The sequence below is a fragment of the Somniosus microcephalus genome, chromosome 2 (genome assembly GCF_052327205.1).
Source record: "Somniosus microcephalus isolate GS21.2 chromosome 2, FLI_Smic_1.0, whole genome shotgun sequence".
Taxonomy (NCBI): domain Eukaryota; kingdom Metazoa; phylum Chordata; class Chondrichthyes; order Squaliformes; family Somniosidae; genus Somniosus; species Somniosus microcephalus.
The window spans coordinates 22679303-22693425 of NC_140988.1; the positions used below are offsets into that span (position 1 = coordinate 22679303).

At 44.1% G+C, this 14123-nt stretch overlaps 1 protein-coding gene across 1 annotated transcript; it reads right to left on the reverse strand.

Annotated features, from left to right (window-relative positions):
- Positions 1–635: 635 nt before the first annotated feature.
- LOC147122599 (uncharacterized) lies at positions 636–9287 on the reverse strand. The gene is made up of 2 exons (XM_086003514.1): positions 9155–9287; positions 636–3222 (listed from the first exon to the last, which is right to left on the reverse strand). Exon 2 carries the CDS (start codon positions 2539–2541, stop codon positions 1477–1479), a length of 1065 nt encoding a protein of 354 aa, XP_085859640.1. The 5' UTR covers positions 2542–3222; positions 9155–9287; the 3' UTR covers positions 636–1476.
- Positions 9288–14123: the final 4836 nt, after the last annotated feature.

Genomic DNA, 14123 nt, shown 5'->3' on the forward strand with positions numbered 1-14123 from the left:
TAAATCAATAAACTGCAGGATGTGTTCACACATTTTTAGCTGAACTGTGCAAAATGAATTCTGAAGAGATCATACACCAGTATTTAACATAGACCTTCAATGGGTTTGAAATGAACTGCTGCACTAATCCAATAACAATATAAAGCTCTTCTAATCCGTTCCAGAGGAAAATCGCACAACATTCTCCGAGCCATTGGACCCGTCTGTTGTACACTGTTCATTTAAATAATGCAAATCACATCTGCAAGGAAACCAAAAAGAGGAGCCACACTAATGAGCAGTATTTCCAAAGCTACCTCATCCAAGCAATCAAAGTTCGGAGCATCCATTTCTACCAGTGTGAGAGGAATTCCGAGTCAGAACTTTGCAATAGGATTCTGACAGTAGAGGAGTTCAAGTATAAAGAGCTCCAAAGAGCTATTACAGTTTCAATGCATGCACCTGTTTTTCTCATTTAAATGTTCCATGTAGTTTTATATCAGTCTAAAAGAATCTCATGTTAGTCGTGTCTGATTCCACAGACGAGAAAATGCTCATTTCAGAAAGTTGGGCTTCTAGTGAATAGAATATCAACTTGCACATTTTTTTAAAATTAATGAAAATTTGCAACTAGGATTTACTTTGTAACATAATACAATTTAAAACCATTTATCAATCTAAAACAGCAGAATATAATCGACAGGATGGTACAATTGAATTATTTAAAGAAAGACTTGCATTTATATAGCGCCTTTCACGACCACCAGACGTCTCAAAGCACTTTACAGCCAAAGAAGTACTTTTGAAGTGTATTCACTGTTGTAATGTAGGAAACGGGGCAACCAATTTGCACACAGCAAGCTTCCACAAACAGCAATGTGATAATGACCAGATAATCTGCTTTTGTTATGTTGATTGAGGGATAAATATTAGCCAGGACACTCAAGTCCCTGGAGTGGGACTTAAACCCACAACCATTCTGATTCAGAAATGAGGGTGCTACCCACTGAGCCACAGCTGACACACAGTAAAATGTAAGAAGTCACACAACACCAGGTTATAGTCCAACAGTGTTATTTGAAATCACAAGCTTTCGGAGCGCTGCTCCTTCATCAGGTGAAGTGGAGAGATGCATAAAGACACAGCTTATATAGTCGGAGAATAATGCTAGATGATTACAGGTAATCTTTCTAACTGCCATTTATCACACCTCGGCAGAGAGATAATCACAGCAATCAAAGGTGTGAATGGTGTCCAAACAGGTCAGTCAGGAAAACATTACATCAAAGAACAATGAGGTGGGGTCACAAGGGGTCAAATGTTGCAGATGCTGGGGTCTGTATGAAAAACAAAAAACACAAAAAAACATTTTTTTTTGCTGGAAATCACAGCAGGTCCAGCCGCATCTGTGTAGAGAGAACAAGCCAATGACAACTCGAGTCTGGACGATGAAGGGTACTCTGTTGGTTGTGTCCTGTGTTTGTCTTCTGAGGAGGTCTATGCGATTTTTTGCTGTGGCCCGTCGGAACTGTCATATCCCGTTCTTACGAGGGCATCTTTCAGCATCTGTAGGTGTCCATCACATTCCTCCTCGTCTGAGCAGATCCTGTGTATTCGCAGGGCTTGTCCATAGGGGATGGCTTCTTTAACGTGGTTAGGGTGGAAGCTGGAGAAGTGGAGCATTGTGAGGTTGTCCGTGGGCTTGCGGAAGAGTGAAGTGCTGAGGTGTCCGTCTTTGATGGAGATTTGTGTGTCCAAGAATGAAACCGATTCTGAGGAGTAGTCCATGGTGAGTTTGATGGTGGGATGGAACTTGTTGATTTTATCGTGTAGTCTTTTCAGTGATTCTTTGCCGTGGGTCCATAGGAAGAAAATGTCGTTGATGTATCTGGTGTATAGCGTTGGTTGGAGGTCCTGTGCAGCGAAGAAGTCTTGCTCGAACTTGTGCATGAAGATGTTGGCGTATTGGGGTGCGAATTTGGTCCCCATGGCTGTTCCGTGTGTTTGGGTAAAGAACTGGTTGTCGAAGGTGAAGACATTGTGGTCAAGGATGAAGCGGATGAGTTGTAGGATGGTGTCTGGAGATTGGCTGTTGTTGGTGTTGAGTACTGAGGCTGTCGCAGCGATGTCGTCATCGTGGGGGATACTGGTGTAGAGTGCCGAGATGTCCATCATGGCGAGGAGTGTTCCTGGTTCAACTGGTCCGTGGGTGCTGAGTTTCTGTAAGAAGTCTGTAGTGTCGCGACAGAAGCTGGGGGTTCCCTGTATGATGGGTTTCAGGATGCCCTCGACGTATCCAGAGAGGTTCTCACACAGGGTTCCGTTGCCTGATACGATAGGGCATCCGGGTGTGTTGGCTTTGTGTATCTTTGGGAGGCAGTAGAAGTCTCCCACATGGGGAGTACGTGGGATGAGAGCGTGTAGGATGCTTTGAAGGTCTGGATCGAAGGTCTTGATCAGTCTGTTGAGTTGGCGGGTGTGTTCTTTGGTCGGATCTGCGGGTAACTGTCTGTAGTGTTCCTGGTTGTCCAGTTGTTGGTATGCTTCTTTGCAATAGTCCATTCTGTTCTGTATGACGATGACTCCTCCTTTGTCTGCTGGTTTGATGATGATGGTGCGGTTGGTCTTGAGAGCGTGGATGGCGTTGCGTTGTGCTCAGGTGACATTCTGGACTGTCTTGTGAGTGCGGCTGATGAATCTGGCATTGATGCATCTCCTGACAGCTTGAGCATACATGTCAAGCTTAGGGCAGCGACCCTCCGGAGGGGTCCAATTTGACTCTTTCTTCTTCGGTTGCTGCACTGCGGATCCCTCTGTCTGCTGTTCCGGATCATTGGTTGTCTCATTGGGTTCGCTGCTGACATCTTGTGATTCGTGGAAGAATTCCCGGAGCCTCATTCTCCTGATGAATTCCTCTGTGTCTGCCGTGAGACCGATGGGGTCCATTTTGGTGGTGGGCAGAAATTGAGCCCTCAGCTGAGAACTTCAATTTCGTCTGGTTGAAGGGTGTGGTCGGACAAGTTGACGATGGACTTCCCTGTGGTTTCAACTGTGGTACTGGGGGAGGCTTGGTTGCTGCTGGTGGTGATGCCGAGTTTCTCAAGCTTCCTGTTCTTGGTGTGCATGTAGGCAGTGTAGTGCCGTTGCCTCGTCTGTTTGGCGGTGTCTCGTAGCTGGCCTGCTGTGTCCTGAGCACAGGCTGAGAACATGGACTCTATCTCGGTTTCGAGGTTGCGGCGTCTGCTGTGGATTTGCAGCACGACAAAATAATTTTAAACCCACAATAATTCACAGTAAAATAGAATAATGTCCTGATGTGATGACAAAAGAATGGCTTGATATTCAAAGCATGAATTAATTGTGCTGATTATATAATCAGTTCAAAAAAACATTCTAAATATATAATCCTGAAAGAATTTGCTAAGTTTGTGAATCGGCAGAAGGTAGGTAGAATTAACACTGCGATTTTAGCAATGGACCTATTAATGTGTTTGTATGAAACATGTTTATATATTTTTTCACCTTTGTTAAAATAGTGGAGAGTGTAATTCATTAAATGTGTTTGCGTGGTTTACTAAAATTGCATTTCAACACATTCCTCCAATATTTGGATTTTTTGAAAAATCTCAGATAGAAATTCATTCTTGGGATAGAAACATAGAAGATAGGAACAGGAGTAGGCCATTCGGCCCTTCGAGCCTGCTCCGCCATTCAACGAGATCATGGCTGATCAACCAAACCCTAGCACCCGGTCCCTACACCGACAGCCATCCCACCCAAGCCCTATCCCTGTAACCCCATGTATTTAATCCCCCCTAACACTAAGGGCCAATTTTTTTTTATCATGGCCAATCAACCTAACCCGCACATCTTTGGACTGTGGGAGGAAACCGGAGCACCCGGAAGAAACCCACGCAAACACGGGGAGAATGTGCAAACTCCACACAGACAGTCACCCGAGGCCGGATTTGAACCCGGGTCCCTGACGCTGTGAGGCAACAGTGCTAACCACTATGCCACCGTGCTGCTGACAAGGCCTGCATTTATTGCCCATCCCTAGTTGCCCTGAGATGGTGGTGGTGAGCCTTCTCCTTGAACCATTGCAGTCCATCTAGTGATGGTGCTCCCACGATAGTGTTAGGGCAGGAATTCCAGGATTCTGACCCAGCGATGATGAAGGAAAGGCAATAAACTGCAAAATAAATGACATAGTTTCGATGCAGTTACTCATTTATCAAGGCCACGCGTAAATAGAGCCATTGTCGACTTAATCAAATGCGCTGAAATAATGACACATCACTCCTTTCACCGTTTTACAGCTTTTTCAAAGAACTTCCAAATGTGAAAGATTTCATCACATGCAAGGCCCCAGATACTAAGTTAGATAAATTACAATAAGATGCTTTTAGAAATGTGGCAATGGCTACTTTTAAAGAGAGATTCCCACTATCAGCGCTTTTAAAAATCAGTTAGCAGTGGACAGTGCGATAACTCCATCTGGGAGTGGGGCAGGAAACGCCAAGGGAGGAGTCATGCTGTGGGTGAGCGAGAGCCAAGAAGTCTCCTTCTGTACCAAAATATCTATTACTATGCCCAGCAGGTTGTGGGCCATTGGGCCGATGATCACAAGGACTATTGAAGCCTCCTAGCATCAGTCCTAGTGGATGAAGAAAGGACACTGAGTAAAGATAGTCATCCAAAAATATCTTTCGAAAAACAAAGTAAAAAAAGGTAGAATTAATCTACCACCTTTTTTCAATCTCGGTTCATTTTGGGTTTTATTAAAATAGTTTAGCTTCTACAGTGAGCACAATATCATCAGAGGGGCGACTAAGGTTGACACTGCGAGCAAACTAACTTAACATCATTACATGGACTGCTGAATATTTCAGTCCCAGCTCCCTTTGCTGTTTCAGGATGGTTTATTTTCTAAAAGACTGTGAATATTATAAATGTCAATTAGAATTAAAATCCAGCCTATTTTGATGGATGTTCCAGTATATTCTGAATCATTCTGGAATGAGAATTGTCTCTGATAGTGCGATTGAGGGTGATAACTATGTAACAGTAATTTTTGATTTTGCATTAGAAATAACTATCCGAAAGCTCAGTAACTTTACCAAAAGAAATGATATCCAGTTTTGAAGTCACAGATCAGCTCAGTTTATGATTAATGATCAACAATGCTAGTTTTACCATCAGGACCGCTTTTTTTAAACAAGAGATTATCATTAACTTCAACGTCCTTTTGTTTGTTTCTGTCGCAAGTCTATTTTTGAATATTTTTACTTAAATAGTAAACGCTGCGGAGATTATATCACGTTCTGACTCTCGGGAGTTACCAAGCCGATCGTGTGAGGCAGCTGAATTAACCTGCCCTGTTGAAGCTAAACCACTAATGGGATTTAATAATTTATATCTTTACTGATATTAATTCTGTTGCCTCACACCGTCAGATACAGTAACCCCTCTAAACCAGCTGCTCAGATATACCATCTGTACTCACTGTCTAAATGTGTTTTGAACCAAAATAATAAAATGAAAAAGCAGATGATAAAGTTAATGTTATTTCTCTAATTGTTTGACTTCAGGAAAGGTTTGTGATGGTGACACTCTTTCCATCCTCCCAGTGTTCGCCCCTCCTTTTCCGAAGGGGATCACCCACGATGGGATAAATCACTCGGCTGTAGGCTGCCCCGCCCCACTACATTGTCCAAGTGACCACCTTTCACGTACGATGCTGGACAGAGAGTGTGTAAGATGTGTGGAATTACCCCTCGCCCATCCAACAATTTATAGAGTTCAGACCTGTGGAACAGACAACACGAAACCCAAGGATTTCAGGGAAAAACATTCTTTTACTTAAAATCAGCAAGAGGTTACAAGCAATTTTGCACACATATATTTGTTCATTCGCCTATTATAGGTAAGCCGGCATGATTCTTCTAATTTACTTTAAGTACATATGTACTAACACCAGCGAGTGGTCAGTTCGGTGATGACGAGACGTACAACTTTAACTGGCAACTGACTGAGTTGCCCTGACTGCAGCCCAGAGTATCTTTTAGCAGCACTTTTTATACCCCAAAACCTGGGCAGGCCCCTCTATGTGTATGTGTCCCAAACTCTGTGACAAAGGGTCGGCAGTTGTTGTCCTCTTCTTCTTATCACCTAGTCAGTTAATCTGTAGGCCCCAGGGCCGTTCACACCATTTGCCTGAAGATGTTCCTGTCTTTGTGACGCCCAACAGTTTGTTCCTGCCCAGGGTCTGTCGCTTCCTTATCTGATTAGCAGCCTGCAGCCGCAGCAGATTTATTTTAACATTTGTTCAGCAGAAAGACTCTTGGCCTCTCAAGGCATGCTGGTACATTAAATTTGGGCAACTTTTAAGTTTGGTCAAGTTACGGCAAACTTTTACAGCAAATGATGTATTCTTACAAGTGTTAGCAAGGCCTTGGACCATGGGAGACACCACAACAGAGTTCAATCCTATCCTCACCAGATGTCCACACACCCACTTCCCAGGAGGAGGGTCTCTGCATAGCAACCAGGAGTGGGATTCCATTACGGAGGGGTACTGTGGTCAATTGTAGTATTCCCACTGCCATCTCAGCTAATAACAACTAACTCAGCACCTGAGACAGAGAGATGACAGATAGAAGAACATAAGAACGAAAGAATTAGGTGCAGGAGTAGGCCATACGGCCCTTTGAGCCTGCTCTGCCATTCAATAAGATCATGGCTTATCTTTAACCTCAACTCCACTTTCCCGCCCGATTCCCATATCCCTTGATTCCCCTAGAGTCCAAAAATCTATATCTCAGCCTTGAATATACTTAACTACTGAGCATCCACAGCCCTTTGGGGCAGAGAATTCCAAAGATTCTAACCCTCTGAGTGAAGAAATTCCTCCTCATCTCAGTCTTAAATGGCCAACCCCTTATCCTGAGACTATGCCCCCTAGTTCTAGACACTCCAGCCAGGGGAAACAACCTCTCAGCATCTACCCTGTCAATCCCCCTCAGAATCTTATGTTTCATTGAGATCACCTCTCATTCTTCTAAACTCCAGAGAGTATAGGCCCATTCTACTCAATCTCTCCTCATAGGACCACCCTCTCATCCCAGGAATCAATCTAGTGAACCTTCATTGCACAGCCTCTAAGACAAGGATATCCTTCCTTAAATAAGGAGACCAAAACTGTGCACAGTACTCCAGGTGTGGTCGCACCAAAGCCCTGTACAATTGTAGCAAGACTTCCTTACTCTTGTACTCCAACCCCTTTTCAATAAAGGCCAACATGCCATTTGCCTAATTGCTTGCTATACCTTCATGCTAACTCTGTGTTTCCTGTATGAGGACACCTAAATCTCACTGAACACCAGCATTTAATAGTTTCTCACCATTTAAAAACGATTCTGTTTTTCTATTCTTCCTAACAAAGTGAATAACCTCACATTTCCCCACAATATACTCCATCTGCCACCTTACTGCCCATTCACTTAACCTGACTATATCCCTTTGCAGTTTCCCATCTAACTTTGTACTGGATATGATGGATGGGGGAAATGCAGTGGATGCAGTGTACATGGACTGCCAGAAGGCTTTTAACAAAATACCACATAAGAGAATATTGGAGAAGGTTAAAGGGTATGGAATTAGGGGAAGGGTAACAATTCCAATTAAAAACTAGTTAGAAGGGAGAAAACAGGGAGTAGGAGTTAAGGGCAGTTTCTCTGAGTGGTTGGAAGTGGGTAATGGTGTCCCACAGGGTTCAGTTCTGGGCCTACTTCTGTTCACTGTGTATATCAATGGTTTATATATAGGCCTAGAGGGAGTGGTGTTGAAATTTGCAGGTGATACCAAAATAAGAGGTAGAGTTAATTCCTTAGAAGACCAAAGGAAGCTGCAAAGGGATATTGATGAAATGAAGCAATGGGTTAAAAAGTGGCAGATGGAAATCAATATCAGCAAATATGGGGTGATACATTTTGGTAAAAAAAAAAAAATTATACTGTGAATAACAGAAAGCTGTGTGCTGTGAAGTAACAGGGATCTGGGGGTACGAGTTCACAAGCCGTTAAAAGCAGCACCTCAAGTGGATAAGGCCATAGATTAAGTGAATGAAATATTGGGTTTTATGGCAAAATGTATAGAATATAAAAGTCGGGATGTTAACTTTAGTTAGATCACGTTTGGAGGTCTGCGTGCAGTTTTGGGCTCCAAACTATAGGACGAATGTTAAGGCAATAAAAAGGGTACAGCACCGATTCACTCGGATACCAGGTTGCATCTCTAACTTTTTCCAGTTCTGACGAAAGGTCATCGACCTGAAACGTTAACTCTGTTTCTCTCTTTTCGCAGATGCTGCCTGACCTGCTGAGTATTTCCAGCATTTTCTGTTTTTATTTCAGATTTCCAGCATCTGCAGCATTTTGCTTTTGTTTCACTAGGATACTGCCTGGTATGAGGAAATACAGATATGAATACAGACTTGAAAAATTGGGGCTGTTTTTGTTAGAACAGAGGAGATTAAGGCATGATACAGGGTAGATAGGAATAGCTGTTTCCAGTGTTTGAGAGGTATAGAACAAGGGGACATTTATATAAGATTAAATGTAAGAAATTTAGGACAGAGAGCAGGAGAAATATTTTTACATGGAGGGTTGCCAGGCTGTGGAATGAATGATTGAAGCTGGGACCATGTCACATTTAAGAATAGGTTCGATAGATGGTGGAAGGGGTTAAAGTGGTATTGGAACAGAGCGGACACATGGGATTAGGACTAGAAAGAAAAAAAAATTAAATAGCGCCTTTCATGATCTCAAGATGTCCCAAAGTGCTTCACAGATAGTGAAGTACTTTTAAAGGTTAGTCACTGTTATAATACAGGGAAACACAGCAGCCAATTTGCCAACAGTAAGGTCCCACAAACAGCAATGAGATAAATGACCAGATAACCTGTTTTTTAATGATGATGGTTGAGGGTTAAATATTGGCCAGGATACCAGGGAAATTTCCCTGCTCTAACTAAAGTTTCTTCTTGCTATTTTTTAAAAACTTATTCACATTAGATTATTTGGATTCGGGGGAGAAGATTACGGAATCTGTATGGAGTTGAAAGTACACTCGTACTGAAAAACGGTAGATAGGAATAAAACCTGGGATACAATACCTGGGATGATGAAGGTTCATCGACCTGAAATGTTAACTCTTGTTTCTCTCCCCACGATGCTGCCTGACCTGCTGAGTGTTTCCAGCATTTTCTGTTGTTGTTTAAAACCTGGGATCTTCCCAGTCTGTATGGCTCAGTATCACACATTGTGATACAGCTGCTGAGCCACTGGGGGAGCTGTGACTGTCTCTTTGTGTTGTCCTGATAATCAGTATTTGTACTGTTCCTGGTGAACTAAACAGTGAGAACTGACCTCTCTTTCACTCCGTGCTGCTCCACTGAAAGCCACTGAGTGGGGAGTGATCAATACCGCAATAAAATGCTTCAAAAACACCAATTAAAAAAAGAGGATTAAGTTGTAAATCATTGTCAGAATATTAAGGTCCATGTATTACACAACCTTTGGAGATTAACTATCTACTGTTTTTCAGTACGAGTGTACTTTCAACTCCATACAGATTCTGTAATCTTCTCCCCAGAATCCAAATAATCTAATGTGAATAAGTTTTTTAAAAATAGCAAGATGAGGAAACTATAGTTAGAGAAGTTAACAAGTTTCATTGATCAGCTACTTTATTAAATTACACACAGAACATTTTATCACTGCATCAATAGGTTATTTATTACATTTTTGGATCCTTTGCCTCCCCCCCCCCACCGGAGTAATGTCTTAATGGTAAATAATAGGCAGCTGGTGAGGGCTGAGAGTGAGTGCCGTCCAGCCCTGGCCTGGTGTCCTGGTTACTGTGTGTTACAGTGTGGGACCCTGCCAGAGTTTACTGTACGTTAGATGGCAGTGAGAGCAAAGGTTAGAGTTCAACTCTGATGATGCATAGTCTGTGTGAGCAGGGAGCTTTTACAGGATCAACCGTACAGTAAGATGGATGTACTGTGTTAAGCTCACCAACAGGCATTCTTTATTCTTGGTATTCTATAGTTTCTTAAAAATGGAAAAACAATCCATTTTAAATCACATTATAATTGTATGGGCCCCTTAACTGCAGTGGAGGCTTTGTGAGCTAAATGGAAGTGTATTAAAATTAACAGTGATCTGGGCCTTAATATTAGAGGCATCACTCGAATTGGACTTTAATACTAATAATCGGTTTAGTGTCCAAAAGCGAATTACTGGGACATACTGAGTGTTTGATATTAATATGGATATAGTCAAACACAACAGACTAGGATTAACAGTTTGGACTCCAGTACTAATAGGCCACAGAGTTCGGTTCTATTTAATTAAATGACAAGTATGATAAGTAAAGAGGGAACAGATATTTGAGGGTAATAATCTAATCAAGTGGTTTTGATGATGCCTTAAATTTTAACGGCAAAATACAGCAACTTCTAACCATCACCTGAATTGCAAGATTAGATGAAAAATAAGAGAAAATGCTGGTTATTCACAGCAGGCTAGTTAGCATCTGAACAGAAAGATTGGTTTACGTTTTGGGTGGGATCTTCCTTAGAACATAACATTAAAAAAAAAATTGTTTATGGCATTTATTGCCCATCCCTAGTTGCCCTTGAGAAGGTGGTGGTGAGCCACCTTCTTGAACCGCTGCAGTCCGTGTGGTGATGGTACTCCCACAGTGCTGTTCGGGAGTTCCAGGATTTTGATCCAGCGCGATGCCGGGTGGTCCGTCTGGTTTCATTCTTATTATTTTGTTTCGTAGTGGTTAGCACTGTTGCCTCACAGCGCCAGGGACCCGGGTTCGAATCCGGCCTCGGGTGACTGTCTGTGTGGAGTTTGCACATTCTCCCCGTGTTTGCGTGGGTTTTCTCCGGATGCTCCGGTTTCCTCCCACAGTCCAAAGATGTGCGGGTTAGGTTGATTGGCTATGATAAATTGACCCTTAGTGTTAGGGGGATTAAATACGTGGGGTTACGGGGATAGGGTGGGATATGTGTTGGTGTAGGGGTTACGGGGATCGGGTGGGATATGTGTCGGTGCAGGCTCGATGGGCCGAAATGGCCTCTATCTGCACTGTGGGGTTTCTGTGGTTTCTGTGGTGGTTTCTGTGGTTAGTTACAACTGAGTGGCTTGCTAGGCCATTTCAGAGGGCAGTTAAGAGTCAACCACATTGCTGTGGGTCTGGAGTCACATATAGGCCAAACCAGGTAAGAACAGCAGATTTCCTTCCCTAAAGGACATTAGTGAACCAGATGGGTTTTTACGACAATCTGATAGTTTCACGGTTACCATTACTGATACTAGCTTTTTATTCCAGATTTATTTAATTAACTGTATTTAAATTCCTCAGCTGCCGTGGTGGGATTTGAACTCACGTCTCTGGATCATTCGTCCAGGCCTCTGGATTACTAGCCCAGTGACATTAACACTACCCTACCGTTCCCTATATCGCACCAAACATGTTCACCTGCATTTCTCTTTCACATACAGTGATCTGTGCTTTTCATAATAAAATATGTCACAATGTAACGCAAAATGGCCTAGAAATCTGGCCATGCAGCACCCATTTTTAGGGTGCTAAATGGTCTCCTAAGTATGCACTATGGTGGGCAGGAAGTGCAGGCTCATCACAAGCTGGAAGTGCTCCGCCCGCCATATTGGTAAAGGCCGAAATATCAGTGTGCAGTGCCCATGCCTGAAACAGGTGTAGGCCCCTTTGCATATGCAAATAAGGGGCCCAATGCCGGTTTGATGCCCCCAACTTCAAGATTGGTTTGCTCTGAGGCAGTCGGTGCCTACTGCACTCAGGAAAACCAGGTCTGCATGTGGCCTAACAGGTGGTCCTTAAAGGGACCGCTACCAAAAAGGTAAGGTTTTAAAATATACTTACCTGAATGTGGAACCGAGGGCAGCAAGAGTGCTCCACCTGACCTCACATTCAAAGAACGTAGGCTGCTGCTGGCCCCTGCCCCCCCGATCACCACTACAACAGCCCCCAACTGTTTCTACCCCCTCCCCGGTCACCAATACCTTTCCTCCGATCATCCCTCTTCCTGACCGGATCATCTCCTTTCCCGACCTGATTGGCCCCTTCCCAACCCGGTCCCTCCTTTTCTGACCCAATTGCCCTTCGTCTCAACCCTGTCAGCCCCCCCATTCAGGTGCAGCGACTGGAGCTAGGCACAAGGGGTTCAGTAGATTGGAGGTAGGTACCAAAACTTGTGTAGTGCCTTTAATGTAGGTGAAGATAAAAATGGACTCCAGACCAAAGAAGGACATTTTTAGCAAAGGGTGACCAAAATCTTAGTGGGTTTTAAGGCGTGCCTTAAAGGAGGAGCGGGAGGTGGCAAGGTGGAGGGATTATGGAAGGGAATTGCAATGTGTGGGGCCTGGATGGCTGAAGGCATAGCTGTTAATGTTGGTGCTAGGTGAGGTGGGAATCCAGGAAATTAAGTTGGGTGGTCATCAGTTTAGTGGGACTGGATTGAGGGAGCGTGAGGTCTTGTGGGTGATGTGAGCTTGGTGAGGGCATGAGATATCTTCGCTGTTCAAGATGACCCTAGAGTAGTGGAAGGTTTTCAAAGAGGAGATTGAGGCCCAGTAGAGCTTGTAGTAGCCCATCCAGATTTGGTGAATCACTTGTGCACTTGATACGTTCAAGTTTCCACCCCTTGGATTTGAGGGAGTGGAGACTTGGACTGCACCAAGGGGAACAACCAGGTTGTAGACAGCGGAGATTTTGCTGGGGACAAAGGCATAAAAGGTGGAGGTGAGAAAATGGTTGGGCAAATTTACAGCTGCAGAGGTATTATGGAAAATGGAAGGTCAAAAGGCTTTGCAAACGTCAGCCTTGACTCATTGGTAGCACTCTTGCCTGTGAGTCAGAAGGTCATGGGTTCAACTCCCACTCCAGAGACTTGAGCACATAATCTAGGTTGAGATTTCAGTCCAGTACTGAGGGAGTACTGCACTGTCGGGGGTGCCGTCTTTTGGGTGAGGCATTAAACCGAGGCCCAGTCTGCCCTCTCGGGTGGATGTAAAGATCCCATGGCACTATTTGAAGAAGAGCAGGGAGTTCTTCTGGTTTCTGGCCAATATTTATCCCTTAACCAACCTCACTAAAATTACAGATTACCTGGTCATTATTTCATTGCCATTTCTGGGACCTCACTGTGCGCAAATTGGCTGCTGAGATTCCCTACATCACAACAGTGACAGTACTTCATTGGCTGGACCATCTTGAGGTCATGAAGAACACTACGTCTGTCACGTGCCCAGAGTACCCATACAGGAAGATCTGCCCCATTGTGTTGTTATTCGATCTTGTGCCCTTGCACATATGCAGCCCATGTTCCTAGCCACGGTCCCAGGCAGGATATGTCACGATCCCAGCCATGATCATGCCAGCTGGTGACCTCCAGAGCAAACGGCATCAGAATTTTTCAGTGTCAGGGGATCAGCACCTCATTTGCACAGGGCATACAGCACACGTGCCACTATATCACATCTCAGGTGCCCACCTGCCCCATGTTGATAGAAACACCTTCCCTAACCCAAGACCTCATGCATCGCCTCTCCCCTCCACCCAAACTACCCACCACCACTCACTTCCCTTATGTGAGGGGCTGATCTATGATTTAAAAAAATATATATGCACATCTTCAGAGGTCCAGGTCACTTCCCTGGCCTGGATCCTCTGGGTGGAGGGTCACCTCTGCTCTCTGGAGACCAGTAAGCCTCATTTGACTCGGTGTCCCGGCCTCCAGTGTCACTCCAGGTCCATTCTGGGCTGGTGAAGAAGGAGCTCCCAGTGTAGGGAGCCCACCCTGCCTTTGACATATATAATAGCAAAATACTGCAGATGCTGGAAATCTGAAATAACAACAGAAAATGCTGGAAATACTCAGCAGGCCAGGCAGCATCCGTGGAGAGCAGGGAATTCTTCCAGACCTGAAACGTTAACTCTGTTTCTCTCTCCATGGATGCTGCCTGGCCTGCTGAGTATTTCCAGCATTTTCTGTTGTTATTTCTGCCTTTGACATAGCTGGCCTTTGA

Bases quoted from the DNA above. Each gene is read 5' to 3' on its own strand.
- LOC147122599 (XM_086003514.1), bottom strand. From the start codon at position 2,541: ATGGACTATTGCAAAGAAGCATACCAACAACTGGACAACCAGGAACAC.